This window comes from Eubalaena glacialis, chromosome 9 (assembly GCF_028564815.1).
Source record: "Eubalaena glacialis isolate mEubGla1 chromosome 9, mEubGla1.1.hap2.+ XY, whole genome shotgun sequence".
NCBI classification, from domain to species: domain Eukaryota; kingdom Metazoa; phylum Chordata; class Mammalia; order Artiodactyla; family Balaenidae; genus Eubalaena; species Eubalaena glacialis.
Window position 1 is genome coordinate 21,278,998 of NC_083724.1, and position 27,750 is coordinate 21,306,747.

The 27,750-nt window shown below is 54.0% G+C and overlaps 1 protein-coding gene across 9 annotated transcripts in view; it reads right to left on the bottom strand.

Moving 5' to 3' along the window:
* Nucleotides 1–1,199: 1,199 nt before the first annotated feature.
* Nucleotides 1,200–27,750, bottom strand: part of RGS3 (regulator of G protein signaling 3) — a 128,195-nt gene continuing 101,644 nt past the window's right edge. For 8 of the 9 annotated variants that reach the window (XM_061200062.1, XM_061200064.1, XM_061200061.1 and 5 more), the window contains 6 exons: nucleotides 17,667–18,635; nucleotides 8,318–8,382; nucleotides 4,477–4,578; nucleotides 4,049–4,110; nucleotides 3,250–3,416; nucleotides 1,200–2,141 (listed from right to left, as the gene is read on the bottom strand). In XM_061200062.1, the coding sequence (XP_061056045.1) occupies nucleotides 1,956–2,141; nucleotides 3,250–3,416; nucleotides 4,049–4,110; nucleotides 4,477–4,578; nucleotides 8,318–8,382; nucleotides 17,667–18,635 (1,551 nt within the window). In that variant the 3' untranslated portion in view covers nucleotides 1,200–1,955. Of the gene's footprint in view, nucleotides 2,142–3,249; nucleotides 3,417–4,048; nucleotides 4,111–4,476; nucleotides 4,579–4,677; nucleotides 4,885–8,317; nucleotides 8,383–17,666; nucleotides 18,636–27,750 lie in introns of those variants that run through there. The other variant, XM_061200071.1, reaches the window with a different exon arrangement.

Sequence of the window (27,750 nt, forward strand, 5' to 3'; positions counted from 1 at the left end):
CCCAGCCCCACTCCTGGAGGAGCTCACACGCTGGTGCTAGGGGAAAAGGCTGTAGCACCTATTAAGCACCTATTGTATGCCTGGCCCCAGAGACCACCGTTTCTGATGCTCTCCTTCTACAGGGGGGAACCTGGGGCTGGCCTTGCTCAGGGAGACCAGCAAGGGAAGGCAGGGAGGAGAGTGGCTGCACAGCCCCGTATCCTTTGCATCTCCAAGTCCCGGTGGGCAGAACTGAACCCAAAGCCCCATGCAGGGAACAAGCTCCAAGGAGATGGGGCCCAGCCCCTCCTGCACCCACTCTGTCTGCCTTCATCTAAGTCAGCCCAGCTGAGCCAGTCCCTGCCCTAGGCCACACCCTGGTCCCTGCCTCCGGACCCTGGCAGGTGACGTGTGGGCATCAGGGGCAGCTTTTGCATCAGCTTGGCTGGGATCTCTTCTACCCCTCTAAGTGAGGGGGTCCAGGGCCTCCTCTGAACTGTGGCTTCGAACAAGGCCTTTCCTAAATTTGTATCTCCTGTTAGGCACAGAGGGGGAAGTCTCTCCCAGGGCCACAGAGGGACTCTCTGGGAACCCTACCCCCCATCCCGACCTCCCCAGCTCTTCCTCTGTCCTAAAGGCCTCCATGAGCCTGCCTGCCTGCAGCTGCCACCCTGCCTGAGATTCTGGCCCCATCCACCTCCACCAATCATCCCTGTGCTACCTGAAAGTTCCACTAGAATCTCAGGGTGTGGCAGGGCAGAGAAGTGAAGGAACTTGCCGAAGGTCACAGAGCCAGTTAGCAGCCCAGCTAGGACTCCATCCAGTAGCTGGTAGAGGACGACAATCCACAGAGCAGGCTTTGCAGCCAGGTGGGCTTAGGCTGAACCCTGTCTCTGCCACTTGCCGGCTGTGTGACCTTGGACAAGTCACCTTACCTGCCTGGGCTTCACCTGCCTCATGTGTAAAACGGGGATAACCCCCACCTCCCAGGCTCGCAGTGAAGATGAGATGGTAAGTAGAACAAGCCTGGCAGAGCACCTGGCACAGAGGAGGTGGTTGTCAGGGAGCAGCACCAGCTCCGGGACGGGAGGCAGGTGACGGCAAGAGAGGAGAAGAAGCTGGATTGAGGGCCCACCTAGCAGCCGTCCCAGCCCCAGTCACCCTGGGAAGCCTTGAAACCAGGAACACACAGAAAGGGTCAAGAACAAAAAATAACACAGGGCTTTTATTTGCTCCTGAACTCGGCCGCTGTGTGGTCTGAGGGTGCCATGCTTTCCCAGAGGCCCCAGGGGACCCCTCATTCAGGGGTGCTGGATTTTGGTGTGAGGTCAGACTGCAGCCCCCGCCCCTCTGGGCCTTGTCAGTCCAGCAGGCCCAGCTATCCGCCACTGGGGCTCGGGACCAGCAGATCCCCTGAAACTGGAAAATGGTGCCCACCTCCGCAAGGTGGCTTTTCACAAGGCGTTGGTTAAAATATTGCACTTGTAAATTAGGAAAACTGATGAGGCAAAGGTTTCCTATTACAGGACGAGGTGCCAAGCATCCGACTGCTGTTTAAATAAATAAAACTCAAGGCGGGGGTCTGAGCTGTGAGTCCGAGTGACCCCCCCTGGAGAGCCCCAGGGCCCAGGCCTCGGCCCCCTGCCCATCAGCCAGCTCTTTAAGGAACTTGGTCATTGCGAAGTCTCCGCAGCAGGGAGCAGCAGCTCCAGATCCGGCTCAGCCAGGGCCCCTAACCTGCCAGGACCCTTGGGCCCCCTCGTACCAGGGCAGTGGGGGCCCAACAGGGCCAGTCCCTCTACTCCTCCAGTGGCCTGGGCCTCTCTTGGTCCAGGCCTCTCATCCAAATGTCCGTCTGTCTGTCCGGACACAGCCTCTGGGGGCTCACTTGCCCCCTCTGTCGCAGGGGGTAGGGAGGCAGGTGGGGAGGGGCCCAGCCCGCCTGGTGTGAACGCTGAGCTCTACCCCAGTGGCCCCTAAAGCGGGGGACTCATCTTCTTCTGGTTAATGAGGTCCAGGTAGAGGTCCGAGCGGAGGAAGCGTGGGTACGAGTCCTTCTCCATGAGCCCGAAGATGCGCTTCTGCGCCAGGTCGAAGCAGCCCCGCGTGACGCTCTGCAGGTTGTCCTTGGTGTGCTCCCGTGTGTACGAGTCCAGGTTTACCTGTGGAGGCAGAGGGTGACGTGGTCAAGGCTGCCTGCAAGAAGCTGCTCCTAGGGGCCAGGGGCCGGGACAGGACCTGCCCAGCCTCTCACCCCCAAGCCCTTCTGCTCCACATCTTAAGGTTCAGAGGGGAGGCCCGCAGGTTAGCGGAATCAAGTCCTGGCTCGGTCACTTACTGTAGGGGTGGTAGAGTTTATAGGGCCCGAAATCACTGCCTCTAGGGTCAGGCTGCCCAAGTTCAAATCCCAGCAGTGCCACATCTAGGTGTGTGACCTTAAGCAAATCACTTAAGTGCTCTGAGCCTCAAATGTCTTATGTATAGGGTAGCATAATAGTACATTCCTCAGACTTCCCTGGTGGCGCAGTGGTTAAGAATCCGCCTGCCAATGCAGGGGACACGGGTTTGATCCCTGGTCCAGGAAGATCCCACATGCCACGGAGCAACTAAGCCCGTGCACCACAACTACTGAAGCCCGTGCGTCCTAGAGCCCACGTGCCGCAACTACTGAGCCCGTATGCTGCAACCACTGAAGCCCACGCGCCTAGAGCCCGTGCTCCGCAACAAGAGAAGCCACCGCAATAAGAAGCCCGCGCACCGCAACAAAGACCCAACGCAGCCAATAAATAAATAAATAAATAAATAAATAAAATTAATTTTAAAAATTAAAAAAAGAATAGTACATTCCTCAAAGAGTTGTGAAAATTAAGCATGATCATCCATATTAAACAGACACAGCTGGCACACAGGAAGCACTCAATACATGTTAGGCTCTCTGAGACTGTCTCCTCATTTTTAAAATGAAAATAATATTAAAAATTATTTTACAAGTTGTCATGAGGGTTAAATATGAGAGCTCATACGTGAAGGGCTTAGCATGTGCCTGGCACCCAGCAGCACATTGACAGTGGCCATTTTTGTTATCAGTCAGGATTCTGTTCTTCCCGGGGCCCCAGCCTGCTTCCTCTTCAACCTGGGCACATGGTCCCTAGAGTCAGTCTGGCCTCTCTCCTTCCTGAGCTCCTCTCTTTGAGGCTTCCAGGCACCCCAATCACTGAGAGGCCACTGGGCATGGGGATGGGGGCCCGAGGGCCCAGCCCAAAGCCCTACCTCCTTGCACGCCTGGATCGCGATGTACTCAGCAAAGATCTTCTTGGCCTTGGCCGCCATCTTGGACTGTGACTTGACCTTCTTGAAGTCCTCGCATGCCAGCCAGAATTCCAGGTTCTCCTCACTAAACTCAGTGCGGAGGAAGGCTTGGAACACCGCTAGCCCATCTGTGAGGAGAAGCCCAGATCCTGGGGTGAGAGGCCAAACCAGCCCCTCCTGTCCTCAGGCCCCCCACCTTACCCTCCTGGGGCCTTTCAGGTGCAGCTGCTGGGATCTTAGTAAACTGACCCACTCCTGAGAGCCAGGAACCCTGGCATATGGTCCCACCCCTGCCATTGCCTCTTTGTGGGCCTTGGCCAGGTCACTCTCCATCTGTGCCTCAGTTTCCTCATCTGTCAAATGGGGATCATCAGCCTTATTTCCTGGAGCCCTGTGAGGATCAGAGGGGTTCCCACCTACGAGATGGCAGGCGCATTTGGCCCAGTGTTAAGCCCTCAGTACATGGAAATGTTTACTGTTATTCTGGGAATATGGGTCTGAGCACACAGGTCCCAACGGCCTCTGGCAGGCAGTGCCAGCTCCCATGGACAGGGAGGGGCTGGCAGCAGCCGGCTCCAAGGCCAGACCAAGGGCCTCGGCCTTTCCCAATGGTAGGGACACCTAACTGGGTGTCCTGGGCCCAGGAAAGAGGGAAAGGTAACCTCTGCAGAGCCAGACGCACTCTCTGGGCCTGGGAGAGGAGGAAAGGAGGAGGGGGGAGAGACACAGGGAGGGAACAGGCCGGCTGGCCCCCACTTACATTTGTGGACCAGCAGCTTCTCCAAGGACTCGCCCCACTTGAGTGCTTCCTCTGAGGTGGGCCTGAGGGGTGAGGCAAGGGGCACAGTGAGGGAAGTGGGGCAGCTAGGGCTGGGTGACCTCTGTCAGCTGCCTTGGCCCACAAAGTAGCTTAGCCCGGCTGGGGAGCCCAGGAGGGGGCCCACCCCCCTTCTTGGGGCCGGCATCACTTCTATCCCCACCTCTGCCCCTCCCTGGTCATCCTTCCCAGGACAGCATCTCCCCATGAGGGCTGCTCATGCCGGGTACCAGGCTTCCTCTACAAGAGCCTCCATCGCCCCAGAGTTGGATCAAGCCAACAGCCTTCTCTCTTAACCCCACTGCTAGCCCTGCTCCCACAGGGACCAGTAAGTGTCTGAGGGGGGCCCAGGGGTGCCAGAGAGGACCTACTTGAATGACTTCGTCACTTTGTCTGCCTTGCCCGCTGGCTGGGCCCCAGGGGATTCGTTCCGCCGCCTGAAGATGCCCAGCTTGTTCTTCATGTCCTTGGCTCTGGGGACAAAAGCAGAAAAGGGGGTCGGTCAGCCTGGCACACTCGGCCGCTGCAAATTCAGGGTCGGGAGGGTGAAGGCTGGGGTGAGGGGCACCTACTCCTTCATGGTGTGCCGCCTCTGGAGGTTCCCGTTCCGAGTGAGGTACATGCCTCGGAGCATCGCTGTAGGGCCCCCCACCTTGTTGCCTGGGACGGTCTGCTGGGAGCACCCCAGGCTCTTGTTCCCAACCCGCGTCCCAGGCGGCAACGGTGCGGGCTGCAGCCGAGCGCTCGCTGGGATCCCAGCTGGAGGACTGGACTCCCAGGCACAGGCTGGGCTGGGACTCAGACAGGAGGAGCCAGGAAATGGGAGGGACCAGGACCGGGGCAGAAAAAAAAATATCCCTCCTGGCCAACCCTGAGAGGGAGCCTGTGAAAGGGGCATGTGTCTGTAAGGGGCGGCCTCTGGGGCCCGCCCAGGCAGGAAGCCAGACCCATTATTTGTGACTGGCCTCCCCGTTGCCATGGCAGCGCCCTGGGAAGGAGGAGAAAACAAGTCAGCAAATTGCTGGGAGGGAAGGCGGGAGGGAGGGGAGGCTCTGCCCACCTGGGTGGCAGGACTGGCTATTTTTAGCCAAGAACCATTTTTAGCCCTGCCATTCCCCCAGGCAGATTTCAGCCCTGGGCAAGCTGCTGGCAAGAAAGGGGTTAAGTGTCTTATGCTCATGTTTGCCTCCCCCGTGTCCCTAGACCCCTACTCTGGGCACCTCCTAGAGAATAGTTCCTGCCAGAAGACAGCTCAGCCTGTCATTGGCTTTGGATACATCCATCCATGAATATGCAGAATGTCCCACAAAGTTTCAGTAGTTTTAAGCCTGAATAACTTCAAAAGTACAAATCCTATAAACTCTCAAAAACATGATTTGAAATGAATTAATTTTTTCATGCATATTTAGTCTTGTGACTTTTGAGTAATAAATTTTTTGTTTTATTTTTGATCTCTGTCCTTCTGATTACAGATGAAAAATGCTGACTTAACCAAAAATTAAATACGTAAAATTTAAAATGTGTTATCAAAATCACAAAGCTAAATAAGTATAAAAGAAATTTGAATAATTGAACTTTCAAATGTCTTTTATAAGTTGGGAGCATACTTCTGAAGTTATTCAAGCTTCAAAGGGCACTAAGACCTATGGGACACCCTGTTTAATGAAGGAAAGTGGTCCAGGGTGGAGGTTAAAAGCTACAGTGCCACAGCAAGACAGTCTTGGGTTCAAATCCCAGCTCCAGCAGTTACCAACTGTGTGCCCTTTGTCAAGTTACCTAACCTCTCTGAATGTCAAGTTTTCTCATCTGTTAAACACAGATGATAATAGTACCTACCATCTGCTGGGGTTGTTTTGAGGCAAGGAGAAAATGCACAGAAAGCTTTAGCACAGTGCCTGGGGCAGAAGCGCTCAGGCTTAATCCATACTTGTCCTGAGGGTCTGGGACAGCTGATTAGAGATTGGGATCCTGCTCTAGCAGATTCCAAGCCAATGAGATAAGGCCAAGGAGTCCAGGGACTGGACTGGTGAGGACCAAGGCCCTCGGAGAGCCCTGGCGTGGCTAGGAGTGAGAGAGCCTGGCTTCCTGGGGCACAGTGCTCTGTCTCAGAGCCCCTGCTCCTGGCCCGCTCCCAGGGAGCAGGGGAAGCTTGCCTGAGGTCCAATCTGCAGGCTGCCACCATCCACCTGGGCTCCTTGCTGGCTCAGAGACCACTGTGTTTCTCTGTGGCTGGAGGAGGCTGAAGCCCCTGCCCAGCCAAGCCTTTCCTCCCAGATGCACAGCTGGGCAGACTCACAGCTGCAGGGCACAGCTGGAGAGGTCCTCGGAAGTCCCTGGTTGCCACACGGGCAACTCGAGAAAGGATGGCAGAGCTCAGAGGTGCCTCATGTGTCCCCATGTGGGCCCAGAGAGCAGAACAGGGACCCACAAGAGGAAGCTAAAGGAACACTTTCCTCCAATCAGAGCCATGAAAAGATGGAATGAGTGCCCTCTGGGGAATGGACTCCTGTCACTAGAGGCTCAAAGGCTACTTAGCTGGGGTGCTGTGGACCTCCTTCAGGGTGCTCTGCACCAAGCTTAAAAATAACAGGCTCCATGGGAATTCCCTGATGGTCCAGTGGTTAGGACTCCGTGCTTCCACTGCCGGGGGCCCAGGTTAGATCCCTGGTCAGGGAACTAAGATCCCATAAGCAGCGTGGCGAGGCCAAAAAAAATAATTAATTAATTAATATTAATAATAACAGGCTCTGAATAAATAAATTTTAAAATATATGTATATTTATATATACTTTTAGAGCCAACATGCCAGGTTTCAGATCTCAACTCTACTACTTCCTTGCTTTGTGACCTTGGACAAGTAACTTAACCTCTTTCTGCCTCAGTTTACTCACCTGCAAAATAGAGTAAATAAGAAAAAAGAAATGTAAAAAAAAAATAAAAATTATGGTAAAGGTTAAATTAGATAATATATGTAATGCACACAGAATAATGCCTAGTACAATAAACATGAGTTATTTTTATTATCAACCCAGATTCTAAGAGTCCTTGACTAAGCTTTTAAGAATGTGAACTTCAGGCAGTCAAAAGGCAGTGCCCACTTTGAAAGAAGGCTAGAGTTGGTGGAACAGGGCAGCTCCAGCACCCTGGATGCCCACCCTCTGCTGCCCTCCACTGCTCCACCCCTGGGAGCACCACCCACGGCAGCTCTGATGCTGCCTGGACCGGATGGTTGGTGCAAAGAATTATTTTTGTTTGTGCATTTTACCTTCCCTAGAAAGTGTGACTGTTCCTGGCTGCAGAGTGAGAGAAGCCTACAGTTGCTGCAGGAAACTGGAGAGGGCAGGGGAAGCTGGGGAAAGAGTTTCTAGGGAGTGGACCCCAGCCAAGGTCGAGGTCAGGGAAGAAGGTTGCAGAAGGCATCCGGGAAGGACTCCTGTTCTCCACACCCCCCGGCCCAACTGGTGCATAATGGTGGGCACTACAGGACCTGAAGGGGGAGGGGTTCCCTCTGTGGGCCACCAGGTGCCTCACTGCCTCCTCCCATCCCTGCCCCCCGCAGTCTCCAGGGCCCGAGGTACAAAGAGACCCGAGAAGAAACCACTCACTCTCTGTTAATGAATGAGCGCCTCTAACAAACCTCCGAATCGAATCGAAAGTATAAATAGTCGCGGGAGCGGGGTAGGGGGGAGAGGGGCGTGGCCAGAAAGGTACCGGATCTGCTCTCTGAGCCAGCAGCACCCCCTTCTGGCAATGCCCAAGACTGCTAGCATTCAAGAGCTCGAGAGGAGAAAGGGGAATCCCATGACCAGTCTGGTCAGCCCTTTCTCAGAGGGAGCAAAGAACTTGTCGTGGTCACTGGGCTGCTGCTTGGCTTAGCAGCTGGACAGGGCCAGGGCAACCTGGTTGGTTGCTTCTGCTTCGTTCCCTGTGGCTTCCAGATACTAAATCAGCACCTTGCCTCACTCTGAGTGGATGCTGAGGGCAGTGGTGGGTGCTCAGGACCCTGGTGACCTTACCCTGGGGCCACTGCTAAGTCCCAAGATCCCGTTGTTCACGGGTGTCTGTCTGGGGCAGGACTGGGTTCAGCCCCTTCTCTCCGCCTCTACCCCTAGGCCACTAGGCATGGGGAATAAGCCAGAGGGCAGAGGACGAAGTGGGGTGCAGGGAGCCCCCCCATCACTAGGGTGAGGACCAGGGATCTTTCCAACGTACAGGTTTTTGCTCTTTCTCTTCCGGGAGGCATCATCATCGTCCCCAGCTGTGTCAGCCCCGCTCATCTGCAGAGAAAACACAGACACGTTGCAGTCTGGGTACGCAGGGGCTGCTGCCTGACCAAAGAGAGGCTCAGGGACCCAGCAGCTCCTACAAACCACCCCCACCTCCATGCTCCCACCCCTTGAAGAACAGGGGAGGGAGGGAGACCCCGCTACAGGGAGCAGTCTATTCATGGAGTGCGGCTGGCTTAGCAGAGCCTCCACCCAAAGGAGCCTCCTCCTGATACACGGCTTGTGAGGGAGAAGCCAGAAACACAGCATTCATGGCAGTAGGGCAGGCCAGAGAGGAAGCTTCAGCGAAGGTTCTACTGTGTGACTTAGCCAATTGCTGTCCCTCTCTGAGCCTCCAGTGCTTTTAATTTCAAAATGGAGATCATAATGACTAACCAACTCAGGATTCTGAGGTTTTAAAGAGACCTGGGATTGGTCAGCAGTGTGTTAAGTAAATTATCACACAGGAGAGCACCTCTCTTGCCTTATAGCTTTCCATGGCTCCCGAGTACCCTCGGGATAATGTCCAAACTCCCCGACATGACATGCAGGGTCTACCATCTTAGGATCTGGTCAGAAAGCTCCATAACAACCTCAGTTACAACTCCTTTGGTTATCTCTCTGGCCCGACCCCTACTCCAGCAACCTCTTCAAGCTGCCCTCTAGCCAGAAGGAATGTCTTCACAGCCCGGTCCCCTCACCTCGGGCTTTGCACGTGCTATTCCTTCCATGGGGGATGCTTTTATGACTCTCCCACCTCCCTTTCCCCTAAGACCCAGCCTCAGGAAAGACCTGACCTCGGGTAATCTGCTTAAATGCCTCCTCACCTGGGAAGCCCTCCTTGACCCCTAGACCAAGGGTGTGCCCCCTTCACCCCTTGTGAGGTCCCCACTATAACCAACATGGCTTCTTCCAAATCTGTCTCCTCTACTGGACTGTGAGTTCCCAAGAGCAGGGCCTCTGTCTGCCTTCACCTCTGCCTAGGTCACCTTGACTGGGCCTGGTATACATTAGGAGCTCAAGAAATACTTGTTAAATGAATGAATGAATCAAGAGAGAGGGAAAGCAGGCTGGGAATGATGTGTCATGAAGGCCTCACTGCTTGATCCAAGGCCTGCACCTTTATTCCCCGGGGCTCCATTGAGCCCACCCCCACCTGCTTGCCCTTGCCTGTGCTGTGCCCCCTTCCTGGAACGCTCTCTCCTCTTCTGCCCAGTCTCTACCTCCTCCCAGTCTGCTACTCCTCGCCTCCTCCAGACCACTCCAGGCTCCCACCTGCTCTACTGGGGCCGCCCTCTGTCGCCCTGCCTGTGTGTGCCCAGCCTCCTCCAGGGGAAACCAGGGCCCCAACAGTGCCACTCCAGAGCGGGAGCACAGGAAATGCTCTGAGATATTGGAGGAGGTAGAACTAAGGGTAGGCTGGGCTTGGACACTATGTCCTAAGATAAGACAGAAGGCCCCTAGATGTGAATCACAGCTCGGACTCCTCATGAGCCATACCCTGGGCCTCAGTTTCCTCATTTGTAAAATAAAGAAGATGGGCTAAACCTTTAAATACTGTGTTCTCAATTCTGGCAAGAAAAGTGGCCTTAATCCAGATATAGCCAGCAGGGGGAGCTACCAGCCTCAGTGGTGCAACCACCCGTGGATGGATGGATGGATGAATTACAGCTTCATTCATGGAGCTCATGCTACAGGCCAGACCTCAGAATGGGCATTATCCAGACACTATCTCATTAATCTTCAGAGTAAGTCCATAAAGTAAACAGAACCTCAGAGAAGTTAAGCCACCTGTCCAAGGATTTAAGTGACAGCCTTTAAGTGACAGCTGGAATCTAGGTGTGTCTGAATTCAGGGCCTGTGTTTCTCCGCCAGAGGATGCTGCTAGTTAAATGCAGAGGATGGGGCACATTTTGAATGCCTTCAATGAAAGACTCAGGGGAAATGCTGCCTCTTTCCTGAGAACGCTGCCCTACCAAGGTTGTAAACACGTGTGTACGTGCACACACAGGCACACGCCCGTCTGTGGTGTGGGATTCCGGATCTACAGCTTGCAGCCAGGCCTGGGTATAGATCCTGCTGCCATTGACTTTGGAGACGTTTCCTGGCCTCTCAGCTTCAACTTCTTTAGCTCTAGCAGAGGCATGGTGACGGCCACCCAACCTGCTGTTGAGAGATTCACCAGGATAAAGTCTGGGCCCCCAAGGCCCAACCTGGCACACAGGGCGCCCTCAGTAATCGAGGACCGCCAGCATTCACAGCCCAGTGAACGCTGTCACTGTCACCCCATGCACACAGGTCACAGTTGTGCTGGGCTGGCTGGGCCGTGCCTGAAGCCCCCATCCGTGGGAAAGGGCCGCCAGCACTGGGCTTCCTCCCATTTAACCTCAGCTTCCGCACTTTATCGGCCCCACACAATGGGCCTGGGGACCACTCCCGCCCCGCCCGGCACCCCCAGCCTCTGCACTGCTGGGAAATGGGCTCTTCCTTCCACTGCTGGGAGGGGGTCATCTTCTCCAGGGTCGGGCCCTCACCAATCAGCCTGACAGAGGGGCCAGGGAACTCTGGCCCTGGGAGTCGGCCCCCAAAGCGGCTAGCGAAACCCACACACCAAGGGGTGCTGTGTGCCAGGAAGAGAAGAAACTGAGACAGAGAGTCAGGGTTCTGACTTCCAGCCTCAGAGTGGCTCCCAAGCCTCCTGTCTCCAAGAGCTGCAGCGAGGCCTGCCCAGGGCCCAGCACGCAAAGGGGCCTCTCCTTCCCATCTGCTCCCCACTGCCTGCTCTGCTCCATGGCCCTCCCTGCTGAAAGGCGAATGGAGGCGAACCCAGAACCACTCAGCCCTCCCTTCACTCCAGACAGAAATCCCTGGGGCCTGCCCAGCCCCCTGGCCACCTCCAGGGACTGGAAGAATAATTATAATTCATATTGTAATTATAACTATAATAATAGTCATGGTTAAGAGTTAAATGCTAAACTGCCTGGATTTAAGGGGCTTCCCTGGTGGCACAGTGGTTAAGAATCTGCCTGCCAATGCAAGGGTCACAGGTTTGAGCCCTGGTCCGGGAAGATCCCACGTGCCGCGGAGCAACTGAGCCCGCAAGCCGCAACTACTGAGCCCGTGTGCCACAACTACTGAAGCCCGCGTGCCTAGAGCCTGTGCTCTACGACAAGAGAAGCCACCGCAATGAGAAGCCCACGCACCGCAAAGAAGAGAAGCCCCTGCTTGCCGCAACTAGAGAAAGTCCATGTGCAGCAATGAAGACCTAACACAGCCAAAGATAAAATAAATTTATTTTAAAAAACAATAATAATAAAAAAATAAACTGCCTGGATTTGAATCCTAGCTCAGTCACTTATTAGCTAATTGACCTTTGCCAAATTACATCCCTTCTCTGTGCCTCAGTTTCTTTATTTGTAAGATGAGGATAATAATTGGACCTACCTCATAGGGCCGTTATGAGGATTAAGGAACACAAGCGAAAGTGCCTGGTACTGGAAGTGCTCAATAACTATAAGCTATGGTGGTTATTGCTGTTATTTATTATATGCCAGGCAATGTGCTAAAGTGCCATATCATACTTTAATTTAACCTTCTCAACAATTCTAAGAGCTATTTGCTGTTATTTCCCCCAGTTTACAGCTGAGGAAACTGAGGCCCAGAGGAGTCCAGTAACTTGCCTGGGCTCTCCGAGCTGGCCAGTAGCAGAGAATTTCAGGTCTGGCTCCAGAGCCCACCCATGATTGAGGGCTTTTCTGTGAACAGGGCCTCACCTGATTTCTCCTATTGGTCCTGATCTGACTTCTGGGGCCACCTGGCCATGCCCTCTCTGACCCAGACTATCCTGGCAGACCCCAAGGAACCTTGTAGAAACACTGGAGCTAAACTCTACACTTATTTGTTTAGACAGAGGAAATAGTCCTTTAGGCTTTTTAAAAATAGGAGGCTAGAAGGTATTATCATGTCTTGGAGCTGGAAGGCACCTCTTGTCTGACCTGCAGCCTAGGTGGTAAGCTTAGTGCAGCAGGGCTGGCACCCTCGGCTGACAGCCTCTGCCCAAGCCAGTTTCCTGCAGGAGGGGAGAATGAAGCACAGCCAGGGAGGGGCCACAGCCTCTTCTCCTCACTGTCAAAGCATGACCCGTGATCCTGGGCCAAGCCAGGCCAGGCTGGGGTGAAATTCAATGGCAGCATCGTGGGCTGAGACACAGATACTCTTGGAGCTCCCCCAGCTCCCAGGAAAAGGACAGACACAGGCCCGTGGATCTGCTCTGCCAGACCTCCAGGGAGCAGCCGTCAAGGCGGGGGTCTGGCAGCAGAGGGCACTGTGAGACAACTCAACCCAGCACAAGGGGCCAGCTTCAGGGGATGACCGGCGGGATAAGCCTGGGGGATCTTTTCCTCTCTAGACCTCAGGCAGCCCATCCATAAGATGATCGTGGCCGAGTGGACCATCTCTCAGGTCTGTCTGGTTCAGACAGTCCTATACACAGCAGAAATCACTCAGTGTACAAGAGGGAGGAATGACAGGTGAGGCGAGGAGTAACATAGGGACTGTCACCCCTGTGATAGGCAGCATGCTCTCTGGCCAGTCTCAGCTTAGCCACACAGCAGCACAATGACAGGCCTGAGGCCACGCCAGCTCTGTCTGGCCCTCCTGGGTCTCATTCTATCACAGGATCACTACTGTGGGCACAGAGCTGTCAACACGCTGCAATCTTCTTGAAGCCCCGGGACAACTCCGTGAAGACTTAGCATTCCCATTTTATAAGAGAAAACTAAAGCTCAGAGAAAAAAACATAACTTGGCCTAGGTCTCAGGACCAGGAGGGAGGAAACAGAGTTGAAACATGAATGCAGCCCGTCTGACTCCACAGCCTGAAGACCTCACCCCTCTCCTCTTCACCTCTTGCCTGGAAACTGTGATCTGTTGGCATCCATGGACCGCCACCTGGAAAGCCAGGCCCAAGCCAGGAAGATGGAAGTCACAGGAAAACCCGTCGCCTCCCCTGGCTGCCATCCCCCCACACCCTGCCCCTCACCAGCAAGAGGTGTGCAGGGTCTGGGGTAGAGCCAGAGACAACTGGACAGGGTGAGGCCACTGTCCAGCTCCATCATCACGTGGCCTGGGACAAACCCTTCTCCCTAGGCCTCAGGCTCCCCACTGTAAGATGAGTACAACTGGTCCCAGCTCGCGGCAGTGTTGTGAAGGCTAGAAGGGGGAGCTGGAGGCGCCTAGTGAATGCTGGGAGAACCGTTACTACTCTTGCTATCCTCCTCCCCCTCCTCCTCTTCATCACCATCATCATCACCATCATCATCAACACAATTCCCATTTATGGAGCACCTAGCAGGTGCTGAGTGCCAGGCACTGCCCTGAACACTTTACCCGAACCAGGCTCTTTCATCTTCCCAGCAATGCTATGAAGGCAGGTATCAATATTATTTACTGATAATACCTATTTTACTGATGAGGAAACTGAGGGACAGAGAAGGGCAGGGACTTGCCCAAGGCCCACTGCCAGTGAGGGATGGAGGGAGACCAGGGTACCTGTCCAGCCTAGACTTCACTTCCCCCTGACAAGGGTTAGCTTCTTACTGAAGTTGGCTGTCTGGAGGGAGCAGGATATGAACGATGATGAGGGACTTGAGGCCTGGCAAGCAGAAGCCACGTGGAAGGGTAGCCACCAAGGGGCTAGTGGCAGCCTCTGAGGTCCCTGCCAGCTTAGTTACTCAAGCCCAAGAAAGGAAGCAACAGGCCAAAAGAGGGTGGGGGAGGGGAGGATGCCAGTGGGAACCTTTGGCACCCAAAGGAGGAAGCGGAGACAGGAGAGAGCTGGCCCAGGCCCGCTGGACTACCAGGTGGAAGTATCTGCCCCAAAATAGGAGCTGAGATCAACGGATTTAGGGAACTAGAAATGTACATGAGAATATATGTGAATTTATCTGTCTACAAGTATTTGTATTGGAGCAAGGGGAGCAGGGGACATAACTTGGAAGGGTCTGGTGGGGGCACTGAAATTGGGAGGCGCAAGGTAGGTGGCAAGCCCTTAGACTTCAGCCGTCCTCCAGAGGAGAGTGTCCAGGCCTGGCCTGAGTCAGCCTGAAGCCTCACCTCAGTAGGACAGAGTTCTGGACTCTTTCCTATAGAAGCTGCCTCAAGAAATGGGATGGTGATACTCAAACTATGCGGAACGTTCCAATCCCTGAGGGGCTTGTTTAAAATGCAAGGTCTGGGACTTCCCTGGTGGCGCAGTGGTTAAGAATCTGCCTGCCAATGCAGGGGACACGGGTTCGAGCCCTGGTCCGGGAAGATCCCACATGCCGTGGAGCAACTAAGCCCGTGCGCCATGACTACTGAGCCTGCGCTCTAGAGCCCGCGAGCCACAACTACTGAGCCTGTGTGCTGCAACTACTGAAGCCCAGGAGCCTAGAGCCCGTGCTCTGCAACAAGAGAAGCCACCACAGTGAGAAGCCTGCGCACCGCAACAAAGAGTAGCCCCCGCTCGCTGCAACTAGAGACAGCCTGTGCGCAGCAACAAAGACCCAACGCAGCCAAAATAAATGAAGAAATAAATTTATTAAAAAAAAAAAAAGATCCTGCAAGCCTTGCAGCGTGGCCAAAAATAAATAAATAAATAAAAAATAAATAAAATGCAAGGTCTGGGCACCACCCCCTGGAAATTCTGATTCCAGGAAATCTGATTCCAGATTCTGGGGTAGGGGGACTTAGAAATCTATATGTTAATACCCTATTCCCCAAAGAAGATATACAGATTGCAAACAAACACATGAAAGAATGCTCAACATCACTAATCATTAGAGAAATGCAAATCAAAACCACAATGAGGTATCACCTCACACCAGTCAGAATGGCCATCATCAAAAAATCTACAAACAATAAATGCTGGAAAGGGTGTGGAGAAAAGGGAACCCTCTTGCACTGCTGGTAGGAATGTAAACTGATACAGCCACTATGGAGAACAGTATGGAGGTTCCTTAAAAAACTAAAAATAGAACTACCATATGACCCAGCAATCCCACTGCTGGGCATATACCCTGAGAAAACCATAATTCAAAAAGAGTCATGTACCAAAATGTTCACTGCAGCTCTATTTACAATAGCCAGGACATGGAAGCAACCTAAGTGTCCATCGACAGATGAATGGATAAAGAAGATGTGGCACGTATATACAATGGAATATTACTCAGCCATAAAAAGGAACGAAACTGAGTTATTTGTAGTGAGGTGGATGGACCTAGAGACTGTCATACAGAGTGAAGTAAGTCAGAAAGAGAAAAACAAATACCGTATGCTAACACATATATATGGAATCTAAAAAAAAAAAAAAAAAAAAAGGTCCTGAAGAGCCTAGGGGCAGGACAGGAATAAAGACACAAACGTAGAGAATGGACTTGAGGACACGGGGAGGGGGAAGGGTAAGCTGGGACGAAGTGAGAGAGTGGCATGGACTTATATACACTACCAAACGTAAAATAGCTAGCTAGTGGGAAGCAGCCGCATAGCACAGGGAGATCAGCTTGGTGCTTTGTGACCACCTAGAGAGGTGGGATAGGGAGGGTGGGAGGGAGACTCAAGAGGGAGGAGATATGGGGATATATGTATATGTATAGCTGATTCACTTTGTTATAAAGCAGAAACTAACACACCATTGTAAAGCAATTATATTGCAATAAAGATGTTAAAAAATAAATAAATAAATAACCTATTCCCCTGGTGATTTTGGAGCACATCAAAGTGCTTACAGATGAGGAAACAGATCCAGTCCCCATTCCTTTGGGATTTAGTTCCAATTCCTGGACACAAAGGCCTTTTCTGGAGGGCCCCAACCGGCCCTTCCAGCCCAGCCACCTTTCAGCAGAAGGGGTCCTCCCACGTGCCCAGCGGCCTTATTGCTAGTGGCTGAGAAGCTAAGAAGGTTTCTGAGGCCGGGTCCCAACTTGGTGGGGAAATGTGCTGGAATCCATTAGTCATGTCTGCCATGGGTTTGGAGGCAGAAATGGCAGAATGAGTGCCACCCATCTACCATCCCTGCACTGTAAAAATCCCTTGTTCTAGCTAAACTGACTTCTACAGACAGTTTTGTCCAGGTCATGGTCTTTCACAGAATGCCTACCTCATCCTCTTTGTTTATTCTAAACCTGCCCAACCTTCAAGGCCAGACTGAGGAGCATCTTTTGCCAGAAGCCTTCCCTCGTGCCCCTAGGCCCTTGGGGTCTCTCCTCCCTGAATCTGCACCTGCCTGGCCTCACAACAGTTGTCATAACAACACCTTGCACCACACTGGCTGTGAGCACCTCCACAGCATTCGCCTGGCGCCTGCACGAATGTCATCAGGCACTGGGCTCTTTGGGTCCACCCTCAACCACAGCGGGATGTGAGTGCTATTAATCTCTGCTTTTCAGAGAAGACACTAAGGCTCAGAAGAGCTGAGTGACTCACCCAAGGCCACACAGTTAGTAAGGGACAGAGCCCAGGCTCAAGCTGGCTAACGGGCTTCAAGGCCATGATGCAATCTTTTCACTGTTAGGCCACCTTCGGGGCCCACACAGAAAAAGCATTCCTCATGGGCTGAGATCAGCCTCACACATTTATGTGGCCCCTGCTGTGGCACAGAGCACAGGGCCTGGCACACAGCAGGAAATCAATAAACACTTATTCTTCTAGTTATAAATATTTGCAAGAGGCAAACAGCACAGTGGTTAAGAGCTCCAGCCCTGGAGCCACATTCTAATTCTGATTCAGACTTTTATAAATCTTGCAACCCGGTGCAAATCAGATAACCTCCCAGTGCCTCAGTTTCCTCACAACAGTATCTACCTCACAAGGCTGTTGCGAGAGTTAATGAGTTCTTGTAAATCGCTTAGAATAATGCCAGCACAGAGGAAATATGTGTTGTCATCCTTGTTGGCTGATAGATTTCTAGTCTGGCTAGTCCTGGACCAAGTGTAAATTGTAACTATTTCTCCAGTTATGATGTTGGATCTTTTAGATCCAAATACACCTGCTCTACTTTCTGTGGGTTCCCCCAGTACAACGTAGCTGTAAGAATATCTGGAGTCATAAAGTCTTGGGTTTAAGTCCAGGTTCTGCCTTCTTGGTCCCTCTGGCCCTCAGTTTCATCCTCTGTCAAATGGGTGGAAGGCTCATTGGAAGGCTGAGAGAAGAACAGAGGTGGGACAAAGCAAAGGCTCCTTCCCTGCAGCTCCTGGACGCACGCTCCCTCCACCCCACCCTGTCATGTACCCACTCCCCCTCCACCCTTGGCCCCCTTACCTTCCTGTGTCCTGTGAAGAAGAGGGAAAGGTGGTGCATTGAGCCACCATTGCGGCCTAGTTCCTTCTTGAGGGTGCGGGGCGAAGGCATGGCCCAGGTGGACGCGGTGCCCTCTCCATCTGAGCAGTGCAAGGTAGTGTCGGAGGCGAAGCAGGGCCCGCGGGCCTCCTGCAGCAGGCTGCCCTCGCTGTGCGTCCGGCGCCGCAGCGAGTTCTGCACGCGCAGCGAGAGGCCTCCCTCCGCACCCTGGCCCGTCTCGATCATGCTGCTGCGCTTGGCCTCACCACGCTCTCCATAGTTGTCATCACTTGTGTCCTCGTCCTCGTCCTCCTCGCCCTCCTCGCCCTCCTCAGCCTCTTCTGCATCCTCCTCATCGCCCGAGCTGCCCCCCTCCGCCCCTGCCTTCTGACTGTAGGTGCTATCCAGCCGGACCTCGGGGATCACAAAGTTTGGCCTGGAGGCCACAGGCGAGTCTCCTGTGGCTGCTGGTGGGTCCCCAGAGCTCGTGGTCTCCTTAGCAAGGGGCTCAGCTGCCAGGGGGTCCTGGCTGGGGGGCAGGTCTTGATGGGGCGGAAGGTCCTGGGCAGGGGGGTCCTGGATGTCAGGGAGGTCTTTTCTGATTAGAGGGTCTTGGCTGGGAGAGGGTTCTTGCCCAGCAGGAAGGTCCTGGCATGGAAAGAAGGCTGGGGCTGTAGGGTGTTCCTGGCATGGTGAGGAGTCCTTGCTTGGCAAGGGTTCCTGGCCCGGAGGGTACTCTTTGCAGGAAGGTGAGTCTTTGCTGGATGGTGATTCTGGGCCAGCAGAAGGTTCCTGGCTGGAAGAGGAGTCCTCTTTGGGTGGAAGGTCTTGTCCTGGAGGAGGATCCTGGCCACAAGAGGGGTCCTTGCTGGGTGAGGGGTCCTCGGCACCCGGCCCCTTCCTTTTCTCCAAGGGCATCTCCCTCTTCTCATCTGCCTCGGTCTCAAACATCTGTGAAATAAAGAGAAAATGAGGAAGGCTCACAAGTGGGGGCTACTGTGCACAAGCCAATGTCACAGAGATTGAAACAAAATCAAGCAGTGACCCAAACCCCACACCCTACACTGTGAAAGCCGAAGTGCCACATGGAAACCTGACAGTCCCTTTGGCTTAACTGAATATGGGCTCCCGCCCTTATTTCCTTGCTGGAAACTTCTGCTCCATCAAAACATGGTTGGTCATTTAAGGGAGAAGAGGGGGAGGTTAGTTACCATTATCTGGCTCCTACCGTATGCCAGGGGCCATGGCAGATTAAACCCCTCTTATGTAATCTTCCCACTGGCCCTCTAAGGGAAATGTCATGGTCCCTCTGTGAATAAGTCACTCTGTGAATAAACGAGGAGCCGGACAGCCTTTGCCTTCATGGGCCAGAATCAAACCAAGCCCCAAGCCAGAGCAATCACCAAGTGGGAGAATCCTGGACCCAGCCAAAGGATATCTTCTACCTGAACCAAAGGTTTTAAAAAACCTTAGTGAGTCATTCAAATAAGAACTTGCTCTGAATGTTTAGATCTTTTTGAAACTAATAAACTGGAATAAAACCCGAACTTCAAAATATTTGCTCACACCTGGACTAGACAGATGTCACAGACACATGGAACCTCACTGAGGGATCATCCGTCCAGTGCTTTTGAAACTGTGTTTGGAGGAACCTCAGAAGTTCCACATACAAAAAGGGAAGCATTTCCTGCCTCACACACAACTCTCAGAACCCTTGGAGTTTTTGCTGGGTTCCTGCAGATTTCATTTGCAAAGGGAAAAATGGTGCCCTTGATGGAGTGTGAAAAGCAGCTATCTCACAGGAAGACTGGGACTCAGAGAAAGTCAGGGGTGTCTCAGTGTCACAGTCACACGGGAAAGTCGGTCAGGCCTGGGCTAGGTTGGGTCCCTCATCACAGTTAAGGACTTGGAATGCTGGACCTAGAACTACTCAGAGCCCAGGTTTCGTCTACGAAGAGGCCACAGCACCTAGAACTAATGAAAGAGAAAGATGCCACACATCCCTGGGAACTATAGAGTTACGCACGCGCGCGCACACACACGCAAAGGTGGAAAATTTCAGGGCTAAATACCTCAGCACATAGGTTAAGAGGTCTTACTGTAAAGACCACAAATGTCCATTTGATGGATGAGGAAGATGAGCCCAGAGAGCAGTGACTTATGCACCACTGCACAGCTGCCAGAGGCTGAAAGGCTATGCCTGCAGCTGGGAATTCTTTTAAGCCCTGGACCAGCCAGGCCTCACATCTGGGAATAAGTGGCCCAGCCACAGGTCGGAGCAGCTGCAGGGTGCTGCACACACGTGTCAGAGGTCACAGTGGCGTCTGGGAGCACCAGAGCGGATGTGAAAGCCCGGTGCGGGTAAGAGCACCGCCTGGGAGGATGACAGTGAAAGGTCCTCCCCATCCACCACCCTGGGCGGTGGGGTGCGGAGAGAGTTGCTGAGCCAGGAGGGGAAGCCTCAGAGGACTCTAGGACCATGTGGCCAGGGTCTGGTTCCCAGGCACAGCCAAAGACAGGTGCCCACTCACCGGGAGGACTTCCTGCCCTGGAAATCCTGCCTGCAGCTCCAGGATGAAGACAACTCCACCCAGGAACCCCTTGGACCTCATTGCCTCAGACCCTGGAACTTCAGCGAGCCCAAATCTCCGCTGCACAGATGGGGAGGCTGAGGCCCAGAAAGGAGCAGGGGCCAACCTAGAATCACACAACGGGGCCAGGATAAGCCAGTCCCTAAACCCTCTGGGCCTCAGGCTCTCCACCTATGAAATGGGATAACCAATGTACCCAAGTGACACACCAGGAGAGTAGACTATAAAAAAGTCCAAAGCTCTGAAATGGGATGATGGTGGTGGTAGTCATGGTGATTAAAACAATGGTCACGAACCTCAAACAGTGACACATCTTTCCCATGGACCCCTGGAAGCAAACTGTCAAACTCCCAGAGTCGAAGTTGGCAATTGTGATGCCAGGAGCCCCAATCCAGGAATCTCATCTGGGAACCTTAGTTTGTTCCCAGGGGGTCAGAGAGACCCTCCACTGAACTGACAGGAAGACAGAGGGCCCAGCCTGGACAGTGACCTAGGGACTTGCCCAAAGGCGCCCATAAACCCAAGGCTAAAAACAAACAAACAAACAAAAAACCCAGGGCTAAGCTGGGGTTAAAGCCTGGCCTCTGGCTCCTTCTTCCCGAGCCCACTTCGGATCTCAGTCCCCAGAGCAACCCAGTGCCCCGCCCGTCCCCCACCCACCAGGGAGCCTTCTCCCTCAAGAAAAACAAACTTCAGCAGCCAGCTCCCTGGTGCCCTACATTCTCTCACCTCCCCCACCCCCCACCAGACCCCTCCATCTGGAAGGATGGACTAGGGAAGCAGCAATCGGTGCCCTCGGGGCCTGGCACTGGGCCCTGAGAGGGGAGCAGGCTGCACTTCCCCTTTCGGGGGGTGGGGGGCTGGGGCCTGTACCAGCAGTGACTGCGCTGAGCCTGCCCGCCCACCCCTAGGGAAAGTGCAGCAACAGACCCAAAACCAGAAATGCAAGTCAGCCTGCCTCTGCCAATCCTGCCCTAAACCGAGGCCAAGCCAAACAAAGCCAGGAGGGGAAGTGCCTCTGTCCCCAGAGGGCCCCCGCCCCAGGGACGCCGAGAAACCACCCAGGACCAAGGGCTCTCAGAGCGCCCGGCGGTTCCTGCTCAGACCGCCCGAGGTGGACTTTGGTTTTGATTCCAGCGGTGTCATTTCCCAGCCGTGCAAGAAAATGGCCAAGCCTCCCGACTTCTCCGAGCCCAGCCCCGTTTCCTTACCTGGAACAGAGCCATGATATCACACCAGACTCACTGGACTAAGTTAGTGTTCTTCACAGGGCCCAGCCCCAGAGAAGCATCTGATAAAGTGGGAGCTATTATTAGTCTAGGCTTATCTTAGAGATAGGGAAACTGAGGTCCCAGGGGCTAAGGGAATTACCTAAGAAATCCGAGGCTGATTCAGTATGAGGACTCCTGCCTCCCGGCCAATGGTCTCTCCCCACTTCCTTGGACCCTTACACACAACGGTTTGGGGCCCCAGGGGTCTAGAGGGAGGGGGAGCAGCCTGTGAGCACTGCTGGAGGCTCCTCACCCAGGCCCATCTGCCACAGGGCAGACACTGGCAAACACGGACCAGAGCTCATCGGTTCCATCCTGTGCTCCTGGACGGGGCTTGTGTGAGCACCTGAGCCGGTGTGGTCAGGCCTGTGTTCCTGGGAAAGCTAGGGCGGCATCGGGTACCTGGGGGGGGGAGGGGGCCTCTGAAACCTTGGGGGAGAGGGTGGCAAGTGGGAGAATTAGGACAGGAAAAGAAATAAAGATGAGAGCCATAGTACAGAATGGATGCCGGGCGCGGGATCGTCCTGTGAGCAAGGGAATGACACGGGCAGAGCCGCACTACGTGAAACTGCCCCAGGTGGTGAGAGCAGGACATGGGGGTGGCGGGAGGACTGGGACATGCATGCATACACGCAGTCATTCATTCTCCAAGTACTGAGTTAGGCCCTGGGGTCGGGGTGGGGACAGCAGAGGACAAGTCAGACACAGTCCCTGCCCTCAGCTGAGCAGAAAAACAGAGGTTAGACAATTGGTCTTAATGAGCGTGGTGAGTGCTCTCATGGAGAAAGTGCAGGCAGCTGGGGACACCCAGTTAGGCAGCTGTTACAGCAGCTTGGAGTGACAAGAATCCAGCCAAGGCGCCCCAGAGACCAGCCTGCTGGCCCAGGGCCCTGGGTCCGAGCGCTCCATGCAGCTGCCCCTCTTCTGCGGGGAGTGCGTATCTCTCCCATCCATCACTTCTTTGGCTTGGCTGGACCAGGGCTAATTCTGTGCATGTCTCGCCCACTAGAAGCACTCAGGAAATGAGCCAGGCCCTCTAAATGGAGCCTCTGTTTACGACATAATCAAATCCTCTCCCCAATCCAATCCAGGGCTCGGAACGGGCTGGGGAAGGGTGACAGGTGTGACATCCAGAGGCCTGCTCACACCAGCTACGTCCCCTGGGCCCTAGACCCCCACCTGCTATTGGGGTTGAGGGTGGTGGCAGACTGCTGGAAATAACTTGCCCAATGTCACACAACTACTAACCGTGGAGCCGGGTCGGCTGACCCCAGAGTCAACCTGCAGCTCGCACTCTGAGATGACTCATCACATCTACCACAGATGCCGCGCTCCTCATCTGCCCTCAGAAACCACTTCCTGCACTGGGCTGGGCTGGGCTGGGGTGGTGGAGGTCAGGGGGTGGGGGGTGAACTGGGGTTTCCCTCCATCTCAGGGTGGCCCTTACAAAGGATTTTCGGAAAGAGCCCTGGACATAATGCCGGAAGACCTGGGCTGGAATCCTGACCCCATCATTTGCTAGCTGTGTGATCCCAGACTATCACTTCTGGGGACCAAGCCTGAGAAAGGACAGGAAAGTGCTCTGTGAAATGGAAAGTCGTCGGAGAAAGGGAGAGGCTACTAGAATTCCCACATGGCCATTTGACCTCCAGGCTTGCCTTTTGAGACGGGGTTGCTCCTTCAAGTTCGGCATGCCTCTGGGTCTCTGGCTCGAGGCCGGCTTCCAGGAACCCCTGCCCAGCCTCAGTCCAGCTCCTCAGGCCTGGCTTCTTGACACTCAGAGGCTGACGCCACCGCCCTGCCACAGGGGCCTCCAGGCTGTCCTCCTTCCCTGCCCCCACTGCAGCAAGTTTGGCAAAGTCCAGGAGAACGGAGGCAGCACCTTACAGTGGGGAGAGCGCTGGATACTGATCCCCACTTCACACTTACTGGCTAGGTGACCTCGGGGGGAACCTCTCTGGGCCCCAGTTTCCTTAGCCGTAAAACAGGATGCTGTGCGAGGAGTGACTGAGCTGATGTACACCCAGAGCTCGGCACTGTGCTGGTACACAAGCACTCCACAGGCGGCAGCCGCAACCACCGCAGCACGGCCCCGCTTTGACATTTCCTTCCCTGGGTTTCCTCCGACTAGCCAATGACTCCCCTTCTCCGCTGCATCGCGGGCCTCTCGGCCTGTGTCCTGTTCGCTGGAACCTGCTCCAGCCCCCTCTCTCACCTCAGGCCCGCACGCTCCCTCGAGCACTCATCCACTCCCCAGGCAACAAAAGCACTATCTGTACCATCTGGTCATGGACAACACCCAGTCCCCGCTGCCAGCCCAGACCCGTCCTTTCTCAGAATGTTCTAGGCTCTGTGGATACAAGAATAAGAAAGACGTAATCCCTGTCCTGATGGAGCTTACAGGCTGGAGAGGAAGGCCTGGCATGAGCCAAGTCATCACCCACAGAAACTGTTTGAAAAACACCGATCCATAGTGAAGGAAAACTGTAAGGTCCCGTGAGACAATAAAGAGGCGTGTGGGAAGGGCCACCCTGTGGAAGGACACTGAGGCTGAAATCTGCTCAGTGGGCAGGGACGAGCTCATGAGGGAGCAAACAGCACAGGCAAAGGCCCCGAGCCAGGAAGGCGAGCACCCTGGGGGACAGAGAGGACACCCGTGAGGCTGGAGCCCAGGCACGGACATGGATACCTCCTTCCAGATATCCCACCAGTGCTCCCAAGTCAATGGACTCCAAACTGAACTCCTGACCTTCCCCCAAGTCCATTCCTCCTCTCGGAGTCTCTGTATCAATGATGCCACCGCCTGCCCGAACCAGAGACCTGGGTATCGTTCTCTCTTCACTGCCACCCCACGGCCAATCACCAAATCCTCCTTGATTGTCTCTCGTAAAATCTAAAGAATCTTTCCACTGGGGGAGGTTATGTGTGTGCAGGGACAGGAAGTATTGGGAACTCTCTGTACTTTCCTCTCAATTCCTAAAACTACTCTGAAAAATAAAGTTGATTAAAAAGGAAGAAAAAAATCCACTCTCACCGTCTCCACTTACCACCACCTGCCTCAAGACCACGACATCTCGCACCGGGATTGATGCTGACCTCCCAGCCGTGGTCCACACCCCTCTGCTCCTTCTCTGTGCCCTGTCAGAGGAGTCTTCTAAATGCAAATCTGACCCTGTCACTCCTCGGCTTAAAACCTTGACATGGCTCCCCAGTGCCCTCCAGATAAAGCCCAAATTCTGTAGCCCTGGAAGACGCTGGGCTTTGTCTCTCCCTCTAGCCTCACCTCTCCCCACTCCCCATTTTACGTGTTGATGATGAATGAATGAATGAATGGATGGACGAATGAATGGGCAATCCAATGAACTTCACAGACCACCTAGATTCTTATTACTCAAAGTGGGACGTGTGAAGCAGCAGCAGCAGTACCTAGGAGCTCCTATGAAATACAGAATCTCAGGCCTCAGTCCACACTTACTGGATCAGAACCCAAATTTATCCAAGATCCCAGGTGATTGCATATTAAACTTTGCAAAGTACTGATCCAGACTATCAGTTCTCAACAGAGAGATATACTTTAGAATCACCTGTGGAACATTTAAAAAATATCTATATCTGGGCCCAGTGCCAGACCTACTGGATAAGAGTCCCCAAAAGTAGGGCCCAGGCATCTTGACTTTTGTTTGACTCCCCAGAAAATTCTGGGAGCTGCCTCCATTAACAGACAAGGTGACTAAAGCCCAGGGAAGGGAGGCAATATGCCCAAGGTCACACAGCAGAATCAGGACTAGAATCCAGACCAGAACCTAGTTTGGTACCAGTTCCAATACATGGCGCTCCCTCTGTAATGGAGCCCATGCAGAAGAGGCAGGACCTCGGCAGCCCCTGGTCCAGGCTGGGCAGCTGACAAGCCTGCTAGAGTCAGCTACCTGTTCACGCTCCCTATGAACAGAGGCCCAACTGCAGGAGGAGAGAGTGGAAGGAGGAGGAATTTGACTGCAGACTGAAAATTCTCTGTCCCTAAAGAATCACACAACAACTCACTGATCTGTCAGGGGCTCAGGAAGGCAGGCAACACACCACAGCAGGGAGCATACCCATTGTACTGAAAGCAGTACTGAGGCACAGAGGAGAAGTAGCTCACCTACACGCAGGGAAGAGGAAGCCCTGAGGAGTGAGAAGAGAGGGGACCCCTCTTAGAAACCTTTCCTACTCTTGGCAATGTCACCTGGCTAAGTCAGAAGAACATGCCCTCAGGCCTGGCCTTTGGAGCCTGCTGAGATGCCCACCACCCTCCTGGATGACCAGCTTCTCACCAGGCAGGGGAAGCAGCTCCCAAGGTCTGGGTTTCCAGTACTGTGCCCCCTGTCACCACCTCGCCAAGCCCCTTCTCCTCTCGGGTCTTCCGTGTGCGTGGGGGGCCTGGACTCGCAGTCTCTGCCCCCAACCCCACCGCCCCAAAGACCCCTTCTACACCTCCAGCCTTATTCTCATCTGAAAGCCATGAGAGTGGAGAACAGAAGTTTCCCCAGTCTCTTCCTGCCCCTGTGGTGACTGATGCCTCCGTCAGAAAGTGAGCGCGGCCCCATGGGCCTCTCCTACCCCACCCCGGGGCTCTCTGCTGAAGATCCAGTTCTCCTGTGAGTTCCACCACCACTCCCTTCCCACTTGACACCCTCTTTCTCTCCCTGATCCAGATGTGTGCATGTGCACTGTCTCATTTCCTTATTATCTCAACCTTATTTTCTCAACCTTATTATCTCAACCAAGTCCACTTCCTGCCCATCTCTTGGAGCCCAGTTAAATGCTCCCTGGGATACCCTGGCTAGAGGGCTCTCTGCTCTCCTGCCAATGCCTGGCCTGCACTGCTGTCATGGCCCTGGGCAGGCTCTGCTTTGGCTCATTAGAATTGTGTCCCTGGCTTACTCACCCCCACCCCAACCCCCAGAGATACTCAGCAAATACCTACAGAGCCCCAGTCCTGTGCCAGGGCCTGTGTGGGGCACCGGAGCCAAACGGTGGCAAGACACATGTCGTTCCCCGAAGGCACTGGGTCTCTGGGTGAGAGAACCAGGTAAGGGGTCCATGTCAATCTCCCACTGACCCACCACCACCCCAAGGGGCTATGGAAGCACAGAGACAGCAGGAAAGACTGGGATGGCTCTTGGAGGAGGTTGGGAAAGGGATGGGAGAGGGTATCCAGGCCAAGGCCAGGGACAGCATGGAATATTTGAGGAAGTGCAGGTGGTTCCATGGAGCAGAAGCATGGCTATGTTAAGGAATTCGAACTTTACCCTGAAAGCAATGTTTACTTAGTGCTGTAAAGATAAGGAAGGTGGAGCTAGAGATGGAAACAGAAAACAGTGAAAAAGATGGGTGGAGAGGGGAAGAGAGAAAGCATTAACTGAGCATCTACTAGACAGCAGGCACTGCAACAGTTGCTTTACCTACACTTTCTCATGTCTAGCAACATTATGAGGTCAGTAGCAACATTGGCCCCATTTTACAAATAAGGAATCTGGGACTCAGATAAGTTAAGTAACTTACACAACGTCAAAAACTGAGTAAGTAGACGACTCAGAATGTAAACATGGTCTGCTGGCCCTAAAGCCCTGCTCCTTCTCCTGCCCCATGATCTTCTTTCCTGCCCCCTTCACTGCCCGTCCTCTCTCCCTCCCTCTCTGTCTTCAAAAGACCTTGCCAAGCTCCCACCCGGGCCCAGGCACTGTGCTAGGCAGTGGTAAGCAATAGCAGATGCAGGGTCCCTGCTCTTACCCCAAATTAGTGGCAACTAAGCGGCAGGTGTCTGACTCGCCCGGTGAGGGCAGGGCTGCTACAGAATTACATACACCTGGTGACCCTCCCAAACCACCTCCCGCCCAGGGACCCCTTCACGGGCGGGAGAGTCAGAAGCGTGTGCTTTCTCTATGATGTTCTACACTAGGCTGATCAAACAAAAAAGCTCTGCCAAGCTAGGAGGCCCTCAGGGAAGGGCACAAGTAGCACTGTGACCAGGAGACCGGGATTTGGAATCAGGCAGCCCTGGGTTGAATCCCACTTCCTAACCGTGTGGCTGAGTCAGCGATGCCTCCCTCGCAGGGATGCTATGACAGGGGGCAGGAGGCGGGACCTGGGGCACAGCAGTGCTCAGCCCATGGCCATGACCTTCCTCTCGACTGCTCGACTCTCCGTCATGTCAGGCACCGG